General features: G+C 37.3%; 1 protein-coding gene and 1 long non-coding RNA gene across 22 annotated transcripts in view; both read right to left on the bottom strand.

The window, feature by feature from the left end:
* Nucleotides 1-2,705: 2,705 nt before the first annotated feature.
* Nucleotides 2,706-3,609, bottom strand: LOC139940156 (uncharacterized). The gene is made up of 3 exons (XR_011786391.1): nucleotides 3,533-3,609; nucleotides 3,008-3,064; nucleotides 2,706-2,869 (listed from the first exon to the last, which is right to left on the bottom strand). It is a non-coding gene; the product is annotated as an uncharacterized lncRNA (long non-coding RNA).
* An 8,954-nt stretch (nucleotides 3,610-12,563) lies between these two features.
* LOC139940146 (titin-like) overlaps nucleotides 12,564-16,409 on the bottom strand; it is a 235,669-nt gene continuing 231,823 nt past the window's right edge. For all 21 annotated transcript variants that reach the window (XM_071936406.1, XM_071936421.1, XM_071936416.1 and 18 more), the window contains 3 exons: nucleotides 14,837-15,115; nucleotides 14,073-14,366; nucleotides 12,564-13,019 (listed from right to left, as the gene is read on the bottom strand). In XM_071936406.1, the coding sequence (XP_071792507.1) occupies nucleotides 12,844-13,019; nucleotides 14,073-14,366; nucleotides 14,837-15,115 (749 nt within the window). In that variant the 3' untranslated portion in view covers nucleotides 12,564-12,843. The remainder of the gene's footprint in view (nucleotides 13,020-14,072; nucleotides 14,367-14,836; nucleotides 15,116-16,409) is intronic.

Here is a 16,409-nt window from a genome sequence, read left to right as displayed (position 1 = left end):
GGGGAAAGTAGCTAAATGTCATGCTAATTTTTCATCTCAAATTGGCGACACTTTATCTAAAATAAGTTTTTTCTGCTGTTTGGAATAAAATTGTCCAATGAGTGACAAGAATCCTTTGACATTTGTCTGATTGAGAATTTCATATCTTCAATAACAATCCTGGCGTGATATCCCATCATGGGACTTTGCCGAGTAGTAAAGTAGAAGATAACATTCATTGAACAACACAAATCACATCAGAATTTAATTCTCCGTAAAATATGAAATGGTACCAAATCAGTAGTCATTGAGTTTTCCTATAAAAGACACAATATGGTTAGTCTCACCTGTCACGGTTAGTTTGGCCTTACAGACATCTTTACCAGCTTGGTTGATCACAACGCATGTGTATTCCCCAGTGTCTTTGGGCTTGGGGTGAAGTATCTCAAGTGTGGCGACATCATCGGCAAAAGTTTCTACAATATTCTTAGAAGTGTGTAGCTCTACTTCATTGCTGTGGATTGAAAACAAAAAATAACCATGAGGTTACTTTAAAGTTATAGGATTCAAACTGCATCTAGTTACAGGGTAATCTCTGTGGTTTAGTTAGTAAGACACTGCGCTAGAGATGCAAAGGTTGTGGGTTCGAATCCCACCAGAGTGATATGCCTGTAATTTTTCTCACAGAAACCGAGAAAGTACTAAGTATACACATGTATACCGGTAAGTGTAAGGGTGAAAAACCAAAATTGATATACTTTCAAGTTGTTTTGTTTCAAAGTTGGTATTCCTATAGTATTTTCACTCAAGATAATCTTTGAACCAAATGAATGATGAAATGTTAGAAGTTGTTGAAACACACACACACTTGAAAGGAAAACAAAATGTTGGCAAACATTTGAAGATTTTCGGTTCCGAGGGTAATCAAATTCACAGTTGTGAATCCAAACTAACAATTTACTAAACTACACATTATACAAACTAACTTACCGGAACCACTTGACTTCTGGCTTTGGTGTTCCTGTTACAGAGCATGTGAATGTCACAGGTTTACCTTCTTTCACATTCTGTGAAATACAAAAAGTACAAAAGAAAATTAAGATATAACCAGATGGAACACTTCCTTATTTATGTATAACAATTAATGCAGAGAACTGTTTTTAAAGCAGAAAAAATATGTTTCAAGATGTTGTGCTGAGCAGAAATTTTCAGGATACCAGTCACAAATTGTGAGAGTGACATGGTAGTTTGGCTGGTAACCTTAAGCTTGTATACATAATTTTGTTATAAAGGAGCTCCATTAAATTGGGTCCTGATCACCAACCTCAAGCAGTTAAAAGTAAATATTGTTATGTTTAATTAAGGTATCAAACAGTGCAACTACAATTTATTTTAATTGTAAACAAAAAAACAAGTGTTACCTTATTCTTGATGGTGGCAGTAAACACAGGTGCCAAGGGAACCTCTTCCACTGTTTCTTCTACCTCCAACACAACCTCGGCAGCTGTTAGTCTTTCAATCTGTTCTTCAGGAATCTCCTGCATTTCCTCCATCACTGTTGTGACGATGTCTTTTCCAGAAATACCTCTGATGGTGACTGCTTTCTGCTCCGACACATCTAGAATGACTTCACTGGGACCTTGTTCAGGTTTGGCTTCGACTGGAGTGATCTTCTCTCCAACCAGGAGTACATCTGCCTCGTCTTCAGGCTGTGGAGCGACTTTAGTAACAGCCACCTCCAGCTGCTCCTCTGGAAGGGATTCCAATACTTCTTGAACTACTGGTGCGATGGTGACTATGTCTTCAGCAGATATTACAGAAGGTTTCTTTTCTGCGATGGTTTCCTGTGGAGCCTCTTCGATTGGCATTTCCACAATTTCAGCTGGTTTCTTGAACTGAGCCAAGACTTCAACATGCTCTTCTGCACGAGGTTTGACTTTTGCTGTAACCGCAGTTTCAAGCTTTTCCTCTGTAACTGCTTCCATTGACACCTGAGCTTTTGGAACTTTAGTAACTGCTTCTTCAACATCCATAGTGATGAGAGTTGGCTTCTTCTTGGGCAAGACCTCCTCTGGAGCTTCTTCAACAGAAACAACAGCCGGAGTGACTTCTTCTGGCTTCTCAATCTCAGCAAGAACCTCAACTTCTTCCTCCTTCTGAGGAGTGACCTTTGACACTGTTGCTGTCTCAAGTTGCTCTTCTGTGACGGCTTCCATTGCTACTTGTGTCTTCACTTCTAACGTCACTTGCTCTTCAGGGGCAGCAATCAAAGCTGGCTTCTTCTCAGGGATAACTTTTTCGAGCACCCCCTCAACTGTTACAACTTCCACCTCCTCTGGTTGTGTAGTCTCAATAAGAACTTCAACTTGCTCTTCTGTCTCAGGCACCACCTTAGCAAGGGCTGCTTTTTCTAGTTGTTCTTCAGAAACAGCTTCGAGAGACACCTGTGGCTTAAGTACTTTCGTCACCTCCTCTGGCGCCTCTTTAACAGAGGGTTTCTTTTCAGGAATGGTTTCCTCTGGACCTTCAACTGGAACAACTTCTGGTCTGGCCTCTTCAGGCTTTGTGACCTCAGTGAGAACTTCAACCTCTTCCAACTTCTCGACTGTGGCTTGTTCTGCAACCTCCTCCTTGGGTTTTTCTTTGGGCTTAGGTGCAATTTTAAGACTCACTGCGGCATTTTCTTCACCTAGAGGGCTCTTGAGGAAACATGTATACTTGCCAGCATCAGCTTGTGTGGAATCTTTGATGGTGAGGACACTCTCTTCTGTTGCTTCGTCATAAGACACAGTAAAGCGCCCTCCAGTTTTTACTTGTTTCCAACCCTTGTTCCAGGTGATGGTAGGCTGCGGGAAACCATCAACCTTGCACTTGAAAACTGCATCTGTCGCTGTTGAGTGAAAAAGTATTTTATTAATTCATTTTATTTTATTTATTTATTTATTTATTTTTGAGTTGCAAATGTAAGTCAGAATTTTGAACGTTGGCTGTTTTTTTCTAAGAAAAGGAAAGTAACAAGGAGACTTACTTTCTGGGGTCTCGGCAACTTCAGGCTTCTGAACGAACGTAGGAGCTCGTTTCACTTCTGCGGTAAAAAATAAGTAAATAAACAGTTACAACAAGCCATTTTGACCGGAATACAGCTTTCTGCAATCATTGTCACTAATCAGAAGAAAAAAAATCAAGTGTCTTTTGATGCAATAGTATACAAAGTTTTAAATAAAAACACAGGTTGAACAACTTTTCAGATGTTGAAAAAGAAATGTACCTCATTTGATGTGGAACAAAAATGTTACCCAAGAAAATGTAAAAGTAAGAAAATTATATATTTTAATACAAGGGCTGACCATCATCTGCACATAATGTAGGCTATTTGATCCTGTTTGATCCTAAATTTCAGGCAAACAAAAATTGGAAAATCAGACTAAAGTAGGAAGATTATCATGCCCGATTCAACAGTATCAGATTATGTTAATTCAGTCAGAATTCAAATAGTTTACGAAAGCAGTTTTCACAGGGGAAAACTTCTTCCGCAGAATCCAAAGTTCTTTACCTGTAACAGAAAGCTTAGCAGTGCAGATGTCTTCCCCAGCAGTGTTGATCACCACACACTTATATTCTCCAGTGTCTCTGGCCTTTGGTTGTTGGATCTCAAGGGTAGCTACATCCTCCTCAAAGGTCTGTACAAACCTGACGGAGGACTCTAGGAGCTCCTTGTCACTGCAAGAAACAAAGGTGAGAAAATTTTTAACGTTCAAAAGTTTTAAAGTTTAAAGTGGAATACATCTCACCTGGCCAGTTGTTTAATAAGAAAACACCACCTTGATGCTATATAAAATAAGCCAACAAAGTTTTTGTGGTAAACGATTTAGTCAAAAATCCTCCTTAATTGCCAAGAAATATTGCCACCCCTCCCCCCCCCCCCAAAAAAAAAACCCAAAACAAACCCAAAACAAACACATTCATTATCTTCATATGAAATTGCGCCAAGGTAATTTTCACATAAAACCTGACAGTTGTCTAATTTGCATATTGAACGAGGTACAACTTGTTTGTTTTCAAGCGGACCTGTTTCAAAAATTTGAACATATAGAGTTAAATTCAAAAACAAATTTTTTCAGTCCTTTTTATAGCATACAAAAAAAAATACTTCTTCAACTTATATATAAATCTAATGCAAGAAGTATACTTACTGAAACCATTGTATTTTAGGCGTTGGCGTGCCAGTCACAGTACACGTGAATTTAACAGGTTTGCCAGACTTCACATTCTAAAACAAAAACATCATTTTTAATATAATTATTAGGATTCTCAAAGATTACCTGAATTGCTGTTTTAACTTTGTTAATTGAAACACTTTTTTAGGTTCTGTGGGTTTTATTTTGTTGGTCGTCACCGTAGCATTCGTAGGATGGTTGTAAATATCTGTCCCGCTTATCTTTTTATGGTTCTTCCTTTCTATTTAAAAAATTTGTCTTTTGTTTTTTATTGTAAAATGCACACTCGAAAACAATTTTTTGTTTTTTAACCAAATGTTTATAACACATTTAATTGAACTTAATTGAATTAGGGTTCTCAAAGAACATCAGAATTGTTGATATTACATTGTTAACTAAACAGTTTTTTTTTTGTCAAATAAATTCACTAAAGGTCAGAACAGTTATTGCTAATAAAAATGTGGATATATATTTACCTTATTTGTAATCTTGTCCACAATGACTGGTGCCACAGGGCGCTCCACAACTGTCTCTTCCTTCTCAATAACAAGTTGTACAGCGGTCTGTTCCTCCAAATCTTCCAGCACAATTCCTTCCATCTCTTCCAATAACTCAGGGCCCTTTTCTTTACCAGGCATACTGCGGACAAGGGGTTTTCCCTCAACACCAAGGGTAACTTCAACTGGTGTCTTTTTAGATGTTGCTTCAAATGGTGAGACCTCTTCAGTAGGTAGAGTGTCCGCTTTAAATTCATCCCGCGGGACAAGTCTTGCAGTCAGAGCTGTTTCAAGTTGTTCCTCTGGGAGGACGTCAAGCATCTGCCGTGTTTGCATGTACTCTGGCTCTGGTTCATATGGATGTGAAATGACAACAGGTTCTCTCTGATAAACTGTGTCTGTTGTATCTTCAGGTTGTGCGATTTCTTCTTGGCTTATTTCTTCTGGCCAATCATCTACCTCTCTTTCTCGTCGAGGAGCAACCCGAACTGTTACAGCTTCTCCGAGTTCCTCTTCCTCGACAGAATCCATTTTAGCAAGAAGTCTTCTCGTCTGAACTTGATCTGGTGCTTCTCTGACAAATGTGGGTTTCATGGACACCTCCTCAGAGACATCGACAGATGGAACCTCCTCAGATGTTACTTCTTCAGGTCTTTGTAGTCCAGTTAAAACTTCAACTTCTTCTTCTCTCTGAGGGGCTACACTGATGGAAACAGCCTCTTTGAGATCTTCTTCATCAACAGATTCCATGCGAGCTTTGATCCTTTCAATTCTGACCTCTTCTGGTGCATCTCTCAAAGGCACCTCCTTTGTGGAAGCTCTATCAACAACAGCTGTAGCTTTATCAGGAGAGTATTCCTCAGTTTCTTCTGTTGTAAGGACCTCATACTCTTCAGTAACTTCTGGAGCAACAATCATAACTGATGCTTCCTGGAACTCTTCTTCTTCATAAGAATCTAGTTTTGGTCTTGTTTGTGCAATTTGAACTTCTGGTGCATCTCTGACTGGCAATGGTTTTTGCTTTGACACCCGGTCCAAAGGTAAATCTTCCCCTGGAACCTCCTCAGGCTTAACTTTGGGAATTTCACCAACAACGAATTCTTCAGCCTCCCCTTCCCTTTCAGGTTTCAGTTTGCGGGTAGCTGCTTCTTTTAAATCTTCCTCTTCTACCTTATCCAAGTACTCTGTGCGTTCATAAACTACATCAATATCAGGACCTGGTGCTATGGTTAGTTCCGTTTGTTGCCGTAAGGCTTCAATTGTGGTAGGCTTTTCCTCTGACACTTTACCAACTGTGACAGATACCTCTGGGATTTCTTCAGCAGTTACATCAACAGTGACCTCCTCAGGTAGTTCTGCTGCCTCTTCAACATCCTCTGGGATGTATTCCTTTGTTGTTGCTTCAACAAGTTCTTCCTCGGTAACAAGCCCAAGTCTATCTATTGAAGGAAGAGAGGGTGCAATAGCCATTTCAGCTGGTCCTCTGACAACAGATGTTCTCACTGTATCTACCTGATCTAAAACAACTTCTTCTTCTATAGACTTTTGTGGACGAAGTTTTTCTGGTTGTTTCCCTGCAATCTCTTCAGCCTCGAAAACATCTTCCGGAGCAAGTTGAATGGATACAGCTTCTTTTAATTCTTCCTCTGTCATTGATTCAAGGGGCTTCCTGGGCTGGACTAATGAGACCTCCTCAGGTGCTTCTCTTGTGGTTACTGCTTTCTTTGTAGCTTTGTCAACAGGGGCATCTTTGATCTTCTGTACTGCTGTCTTATCAACTAATTCCTCTGGCAGCTCCTCAACTTCATGTTCTCTTTCTGGAAGCAATTTTACAACAGATGCGTCAGACAGCTCCTCCTCCGGATAAGTTTCTAGACGATCTCTGACTGGTAGAGGTGCTCTTTCAACCGAGTCAACTCTAATAACAGAGGGTGTTTTACCAATTTCCACTGTGACAGCTTCTGTGCCTGGTTTCCGTCTTGGAGTCTGGCGAGAGTCTTCATACACTTCCAGCTCTTCTGTTTCCAACTCCTTTACAGGAGCAATTCTGAGAGTAGCTGCTGTTTCGAACTCCTCTTCTGGTAGAGAAACAAGTTTGTCAGGAGTTTCTTCAGCAGTTTCGGGTTGTGATGGTAGACTACGGATCACAACAGTTGCCTTGTCTTCAGATGGTAGGCCCTCAACTGAGATAACATCTTCCTGTACAATTTCGATTGAAACTGCTTCCTTTTGAGTTGTGGTTCCCAGGTCAATGTCCACAGATTGCTCACTTTGCATCACCTCAACAGTAACTTCTGCTGGTTGCTCTATTTCGGCTTGAGCTTCTATTGGAATAATCCAGACAGTAAGATTTATGGGCATTGTGGAGGTTTCAGGGTGCTTACACCAGCCTTTCTCCATGCGTCATGCTGTTGTTCTCTTGCATTTTCCTTCTGCTCCCACACAAGGCTGACAGCTCTGTTATGCTTCACACAATTATTTGCATTTCTATGATTGCTTGCAAACCTTAAAGTATGTCATCAATCCTCATGATTTGTATCAATGGAAAACGAGCTACATTTGCGATGCAAAGCAGGCTTATTAATAACTCATACAAAGAATATGCACTAAATGGATATCCTCTGTATAATGCATGTTAATTTTAGTTATGATTCGGTCAGATCCTTTTGACAGGGTCATCGACCTTTTTAGTATGCTTTTTATTTGATAAATATGCAGCTCAGGCATTCAAGATCTGGTCACATTTTCTTTTAGACATGGTACACTTTGTGTGACAATTAAAAGGACAAGATCATTTAAAACATTCTTGCCTTTGAGAAAGACTCTACAAGGGTGGAAACGTTAGGCCACTAAATATTTGTTGCATCATTTAAAGGAACACGTTGCCTTGGATCGGTCGAGCTGGTCTTCAAAAAGCGTTTGTAATCGTTGTAATAAAATGCATATGGATAAAAGTAAAATACAATGATCCACACAAACATGCCTCGAAATTGCACGGTTTTCCTTTTAGCTCGTCGACTAACACGGTCGGCCATTTATGTTAAAAGTATAAGGAAAACCACCCGATTTCGAGGCAAATTTGTGTGGATCATAGTGTTCTACTTTTAAAACATCTTTCTAACCATATCCACTTGATAACAAACGGTTACAAACGCTTTTTATAGACCAACTCGTCCGAACCAAGGCAACATGTTCCTTGAAGACAGTTGAAAGTTTGTTTTTAAATTTTGTTCCCTTTTTGGATGCTTTTTTTCCTGTCACTATTTTCCTAAATAGCAATCAGGACAGTTTCATTTGTTATAGTAATATTTTGCCCTTATTACTTTCTTGTCTTCAAAGGTACCATGCCTTAAGAGGAAGAACCGTCTTGGGGCGGGGCAGGGAGGTAGGGGATGTGTCCGAGTCTCAACAATCTTCTTCGCTGGGTAATGAGGGAATAGAACCCATGTGAGACACACTTAAGGAATGCGGTCGGGTGGGGCAAGAAAGAGGATTATTACTTAATCTCATGCCTCGCTTGTTGCTGCTTTTTTGTTATATGTATTTATCATTAGCAAACATAAGCATTTCAATATGAAGAACGGGCAAGTCCTAAAAATAAAAACAATGGTCATGTTTCAGCAATATTCCTGCATTCATGCATCAAGCTGGTATGTACGTGTGTACCTTCAATCTGGCCTCAAAATTGATCTGTCATGATTCTTACTACTTTGCTTGCTACTTATGAGTACTAATGGTACCCATAATTGTTTTCCTTACCTGTATCACCATATGGGCCCAATTTCATAAACCCTGTAAGCACAAAAACTTGCTAAGCACAGAAAACTCCTGCTTAGCAAAAATGGGTTACCAGCCAAAATACCGTACATTTACCATTGATGTGATCGGTACCCCACTCAATTCTTGCTTAGCAAAGAATTTTGCCTAGCAGAATTTTCTGCTAAACAGCTTAATGAAATTGGGCCATGGTGAGTAGAATAAATCATAGACAGAATTTTGAACCTGACTGAGGTACACAGTGAAACAAAATTGATGCATGCTATCTGCAAGCATTTGCTTTCTCTAATTAAGTCCCATTACTGACAATCTGCAGGGGGGTTCACTTTGTCGTAATGTACGCGTGGATTGTTTGAGGTACTATTGTTATAGCAAGTTATGTGGTCCGAGGTAGGGTTTGAAATTTTGTATGGTGGGAAAACAACTTTGAAACTAAGGCTTGTGCTAACACCATGTCATAATATTTGTAATGTTTCATGGTGGTTGTGAAAGAACCCTTTGTATAACAAGTAAATATGCTTTCAAGGTTTTAAACGAACCTTGCTGACTTTTTAATAGCAACCATTATCAATGGCTTGCAGCCAGATAATATCATCTACCTGGTAGAAGACATGAGTCTACACAGCGAGATTGGTTGATGGACTTCAAAATGTTTTCTGCAGTCAAACTGCATCATTTATACATGTGTGGTATGATTTGAAACTTTGCATGGTGAAGGAAAACTAGTTTGTGATAACACCATGTGAATATCTGTTGGTTCTGAAAAGAACCGATGGTTAACAACTCTGTGTGGTGTAAACGTCATTATCCAGCAACACGCTATTGCCCATTAGACCAAGATGTGGTGGAAAGTATATGGCCTTATGAATTCAGATATTTCTCTAAATCATTTTGCAGATCCTGTCCACCATTTTGAACATCAAGTATGATTAAAAACGAGGAGTCTGTAAATGTAGCATACCCTGTAATTTGACAGGTTTCAACCACAGACGCAAGTGGGAAATACATTGAGCAAAAGCTCACTAGTAAACTAACATCACATCATGGAAATTTGACATCCAAAATGGTGTAAGTGAGGACATTATTTGCAGGGGTTTTAATGCAGCACTGCCGACTAACAAAAGTAATTACTAGCAAGCAGGTAGCTGTGGTTATGGGATGCACTCATTCATGAGGTTCAGAGATTCTTATTAATCTTATGGTATATGTGATTCTTCTTGATGATCATATCGTTCTGTTCCACAACATGTGGTTTTGTATAAAAAGATTGTGCCGAAGCTAAGTTTAAACTTAATAATTTCTTGAAAAATTTTCCACATCAATTGGAAGCCATCTCATAAAGAAAGGAGAATTTTATATCAGTTAAAGGCAGTGGACACTATTGGTAATTACTCAAAAAAATGATTGGCATAAAACCTTTCTTGCAGACGTATAATGGGGAGAGGTTGATGGTATAAAACATTGTGAGAAACGGCTCCCTCTGAAGTGCCATAGTTTACGAGAAAGAAGTAATTTTCCACGAATTTGATTTCGAGACCTCAGATTCAGAACTTGAGGTCTCGAAATCAACCATCCAAACGCACACAACTTTGTGCGACAAGACTATTTTTTTTCTTTCATTATTATCCCGCAAGTTCGATGACCGATTAAGCTCAAATTTTCACTGGTGTATTATTTTATGCATATGTTGAGATACACCAACTGTGAAGGCTAGTCTTTAACAATTACCAATAGTGTCCACTGCCTTTAAGCCATCAGTAGCTAAATTATTGTTTATGACAACTGTAACTTGAACACAATCCATTATAAAAACCAAACAATTTAAAATTGTCTCAAAAATAAAATGAACAGGACAAACAAACACAACCAATGACAAACAAAATCCAGCTTTAAAATGCATATTATTGCAACCATAACTCATATAAACAACATGGTTAATAAGAAACCGTTACAAACTGTACAAAGTACATAATAGTAGTATTTATAACAAAAAGGTATGCGTACCGTGATAAACTACAATTGATCCCGAGTGTATAAGCCATTTTGAGATATGGTGGACACAATACTATGCCACTATAAGGTTTGGGTAAGTACATTTTGTATGTCTGTATATACCCAAACCCAACAGAACACTCCTATTGTGTCCACCCTATCTCAAAAAGACTAATAACACTTGGACAAAAAAAAACATGCAAGTGCAGTGCAAGACATAGATTCAATACATGACTTTTTAAGACCCACTGTGCCAGAAAGTCAATGTCTACAGAATTAATGACATTGTGGCAAGTTCAAAAAGAATAGTGAAGTCCATAAGAATGCCAGCACTCTTAAGGCTTTTGCCAATCCTTATGGAAATACCATACAAAAGCCTGATTCTTACTTTCTGCGAATGCATATGCAATACAAATTCTGACTCTCACATGGCAAACTATTCATTGCAAATTTGTGACTTAAAAATGTGTATCGCATACGCATTCGCAGGAAGTAAGATCGGCTTAATTGTACACTGCTCCAAAATTGATGATGGAACTGAAGCCTAAGCCAAGTTTTGGGAAAAGGCCTACTTAGAGTTCTGGATTTAATACTTTGTAGTTTTGGTGCAGATTATTTTTTTTAACTTTACTTATTCCCAATAAACTGAAATCAAATCAACACTGACAGAGACTTCACTCAAAAACTATTTCCAATATTTTGCCAATCTAATCCCAGAATTTTTACTATTGAGAAACTCATATTTTTGAAAAACGAAATAAAAATACTTTGGATTTGGCCCTCTATCCCGTGTTTTCAAATCATATTATTTACACGTTTTATACAATACATTATTCCTGGTACACTGTTAGTAAAAATTTAATCATGCTTGTAACATTTGTTAACCAAAAGTGTACCATGTTTTTATTTATTTAAAAGGCAGCATACATGTGATGGTAATATAAATTAACAGAAATTTTCAGTAACCAAAAGTTTTCTATTTTACTTTGCTTTCAGTACATTGCTTGAAATAAGGGGAAAACAAATTTTGTTACGTTCTTTGTACTTCTTTTTCAAAAACCTTCAGCAGAAGGATTGACTTAATAGTCAACTATTTATTGGACAAGATTTTGAAATAGCTAAAAGCATTTTGAAAGCAAGTACGTTTTATGCATTTAAAGTAATGTGTAAATATCTTATTAACAAAAGTCTAGGTACTGACTTATTCGTCAAATTTCTATTATCACTTTTGAATGAAAATTACCAATTAGTGTATGCATCCTTTTAAAACAAACTACAAACATAACAAAACAAAAAATAATGTGCAACTCTGTTCATGCTAAAAATGGTCAGTAATAAAACATAATTGCATGCTCAAGCAGATAAACCATTCCTGAGTTTTCCCTAAAATGATTGTACCATTTTTGTTATTAATTAATCTATACTTTTGGTGATGTACTGTACATTGCATTTTGTGTTACTTATACATTTTATTAGACACAATATACTTAACGCACTGGGATAAAATGATGAGGCAAACTTAAACTTTAAGATGTTGATCAAAATGTCAATGAAAGGATTGAAAATAAAACAGAAATTCCTTTTTTCCTCCGACTAAATCTGAGCACTGAGTAAAGTGAAGGCATTAACTTTAAATACTTTGTTAAAATGACCATTTCATTTAATATAAAAACTGAAAATACTATTCTTTTAAAATATAATGAAGTGAAGTTGGTGTGTGTTAAAAATGTGCTAAAATGACAACATTGAAATAACAATGAGCTATTATTAACTATTCATAACTTGGTTATTTATGAACAAATTGTTTGAACTTAAAAAAGAAAAATGAAAACGAAAGTATGACAGGTTACAAGTACAAAATATATAAAGTTCTTAAGTTAAAAAAGTAAACTTTTAAAATAATTACAAGTCAGAGTAAAAAAGTTATTCAATTGGTTCTAAGAATATTTTTCTTGTGGATCAAATTATTATTTTGGAATGATTATACACTTTGGTCCACACTTTACAATTTAAAAAATATTTTTTTTAGAGATTGGATGTTGTATTTATTTTTTTCCAATGCAATTTCTTCAAGCTTCACTTTTGTTTATTTGCTTTTGTAAAAAAAAAAAAAATATGATTGATTCTTCAACAATGTTAATAAAACATAATCTTGTTAGTAGTTTTTAAAACTTAGCAATCCGATTGTTTGGGTGGTGTTCATTTCATTTATGCAGGAGTTATTCAATTGAACCTCAACAACCAGTTAAAAAATATGTTTGGAATGAAGACAGTAATACAATAATAATCCAGGTAGTTGTGAGCAATTTTAAGAAATGAAAAACTCCCGTTTGTGAAATGAGCACACCCAATTCTCTTAAAAAATAAAACCATGCAGATGTCTAAAGCATCAAAAACACGAAGACGTAACAAATTGAAACGAAGAATGCAAGGAAAGCAGCAACATCCCATTCCAGGAAAGAGGCCATGGTAAGCATACCTTCCTGGGTGAGTAACTGGGCCTTCAAGGACGGCTGGTCTACACTCTCCTCCACTGGTCTTGGTTTGTACTTCTCATCTGACAATACAAAAAGTTAAATAAAAATTGTCAAAGGTATGACGATAAAAAGATACCAGATCAGGGCCAAATTGCGACGAGCTGCTTAAGCAGACAATTATGCTTAACACCTTTCTGCTAAAGCAAAAATAAGCAGGATACAGTCACAACATGTTTCCATGTGACATGGTACTTTGGCTGGTAACCTTTATCTGGTAAGCATAATTTTGATGTGTTTAGCTTCTCTTTATGCTTAAGCAGCTCTATGAAATTAGGCCCATAGAGCTGTTTAAGCACAAAAAACTAACTCAGCACAACAAAAGTATGCTTACCAGAAAAAAAGTTACCAGCTAAAATACCATTTCACATGTAGTATCCGAGACTGGTACCCTGCTTATTGTTGCTTAGCAGAAACTGTTTAAGCAATATTTTCTGCTTAAACAGCATTAAATTGGGCCCAGGGTGGTCACCAGTACAAAAGTTACGATAGTGAAAGACAAAAAACACTTGCATACACATACAAATACTTTGGACTGACGATGGACGATAGAAGATGGCCTGAAATAAATAGCCATAGAAATAGAAGACAACTTGAGACAAATACTGCGTCAAATGTTATAAGAAAATCAATTAAAGAGCTGATAGTAGGTAGACTAACTATTTCAAAATTCACAATCAGGATGGCTTTAATGTCACAACTTCAAAATCTTTAAAAAAGAACCAAAGAACATTCTATTGACGTTTCTGAAATTTGTTTAATGGTCTCACAAATATATACATTTAAAGGAGAAAAACACAACCGTCTCTTTCAAATTTTTGAATTGCACCAACCCCAATTTCATTGCTCTTCTTACCTTAAGCAAAGAATCAGTACTTGCAGAAGCAGGGAATTGTGTGCTTCCACCAAGTGTATTTCAGGGGTTTGCAGGGAGTTTTGGCTTGTGCGCATGCGTACTCCACGTTACTAGGTATTCTTCTAGAAATTTGGCGCTTGCCGTGCAAACAGAGAATGGTGATTGTCAGCACAGAATTCGGTGGTAAGCGGAGTAATGAAATTGGGCCAATTTGACCTACCTTTCCCTAATGTGACGAAGACTGATGTCTGGCTAGGTTTGCTCATGCCTTCATCGTTAATGGCAATCACTCGGAACATATACTCAGTTCCCGGGGTCAGATCAGCAGCAGTGTAGGTCGGTGTCTGGAGCTCGGTGGCAACAGTCAACCAAGTCTGCTTGGCAATGTCCATCATCTCCACCATGTAGCTGGTAATGAAGATACCCCCGTCAAACAGTGGTTTGGTCCAGCTCAGAGTGATGGAGGTGTGGGAGACGTCTGCAACTTCTGGTTTACTGGGGGAGTCTGGTACATCTAGGAGGATACAAAAAAAAGATCACAACGGTTGCATTTTGTCTGTTTCATGCTACTTCTTAGGGAGAACACAAGAACAATATAAAGAGGCACATTCTTTTCTTTTCAAGAGTTTTGTTTAAGTATGGGAAAATACCGATTAGTGGCAGGTATGACGTCAGCAAGTTGGCGTGCATATTTGTGTCATCCAAATGAACAAAACCAAGTATTTCCTGCAAATCTCGTTTGGTCAAATGTTTCTTGTCAATGTTACTATAAACACTTTTGTAAACAAAAACCAACGAAGTAGAGGTACAAAAAGGAAGCAAAATAATCTTTATCATTTGCACATACTCTTTATAACTCAGGTAACAAGGGGGTCCAAAAATGCAATATTTCATAATGAACGACTATTCATCTCCACAGTTAATAGATGTCTCTTCAATTAAAAATGAGTGCAGTAATTCAATTCAGACGAAATTCAAACTCACCAATGACAGCCAGTGTGACATATCTCTCATCCGTGCCCGCTGAGTTTTCCACAGAAACATTGTACTTTCCATGGTCCTCTACCTCCGTCTCCTTGATAACCAGTGTCGTCCTAGACTCAGTCCTCTCAGTGTACACTCTCTTGGTGTGCTTTACGACCTTGCCATTGTGGGTCCAGCGGATCTTTGGTTTTGGAAGCCCACCAATCTTACAGGTCAGTGTTGCTGGGGCACCACGTCTCACGGTCAAACTCTCGGGTCCTTCCAGGATGCTGGCAGCAACTAAGGTTGGGAACAGAAAAACAGTTGGGTGAGATTAACTATTATAAGTTATCACACGCTTCTGCATCCAATATCCAATGAGGCCGAAGGCAGAGTTGGATACGGGATGGAAACGCACTATATTTTTCCATATTGCATGAGCGCACATGTGGTAACGAACTTATCTTCAAGCAAACTTGAGGTGCAGTAAAGATGGATGTGATGATCAGCATTGGACGCAAACACCCTATTTTCGAATTTACATTAAATTCTGATAAGCTGTACGTTTTGCGTATAGCTTAAGCGCAATGTGCTGAGTTAGAACACACAATATGCAGGGTCTGATGATCGGCAGTGCTATATAAGTTTATATATCACACTCCTCATTGCTATGGATTGACCAATCGAATGAATCGAATATTCAAGCCTGCTTGAAGATAAAAATGGATATTTTTGATTACTCTACTTTAACAATGTTTTTATAGCAACAAAAAAAAGAATTACATTGATTGATTATTACTAACTGTGGTTTTTGTTATGAAAATGATAAAAAAGATACATGTATATTCTGATTTTTATTTATTTTATGTGTTATGTAGTATTAAAAAAATTACAGCAATCAATATACTAGCAACATTTCTTTAAAACCAAAACTCAAATTAATACATAAATAAAAAGACAAAGCAAAGTCATGGGCCTAAGTGAAGAGGAAAACATTGAACAACACCAAACAGAAAACATAGACAATGGGTTAGGAAATATGTTAGCTAGAATGTGTGTGCTAAATGGTTAGTATTCTTGGTTTGCAAATAAAAGCCAAACAAAGTGTTAAAAGAGCAGTAATTTTCAATAAATTATGACTTATATTAGAACCAGAAATTCTGTGTTCACTTGATATATGTGTATTTTCCTGCATATACAAATGAGTGATAAGCACCGTTTAATAAAACTTTCTGAGTTTTTTTGGGAAAAACCACATACTGTTCTTGGTCCCTGATGCAATCGTTACATCTACAAACATTTTTTTCCTTTTTGGTTTGTGACACTTCAATGTGTAAAGAATATTTCAAAGTTGAAATAATTTTTGATCAAAAAATGGGCTACATGTACTTGTCTTTGAGAATTTTGAAATTTGTAATGTTAAAAAAAAAACAATCAAATGATTCGAGGAGGATTTGATTCATCTAGAGATGTCAATGTTTCTACATGGAGAAATATATTACTACAACTAAGTGCTCGAAGATGAACGTTATCTTCTAATGTGAAACAGTAGCAAAATACCACATATCCTGAACAACCAGTTGATAAATTTGAA

The sequence above is a fragment of the Asterias amurensis genome, chromosome 7 (genome assembly GCF_032118995.1).
Source record: "Asterias amurensis chromosome 7, ASM3211899v1".
Taxonomy (NCBI): Eukaryota; Metazoa; Echinodermata; class Asteroidea; order Forcipulatida; family Asteriidae; genus Asterias; species Asterias amurensis.
The sequence above is the reverse complement of the archived record's forward strand: the minus strand, read 5'-3'. Positions and strand labels throughout refer to the sequence as shown.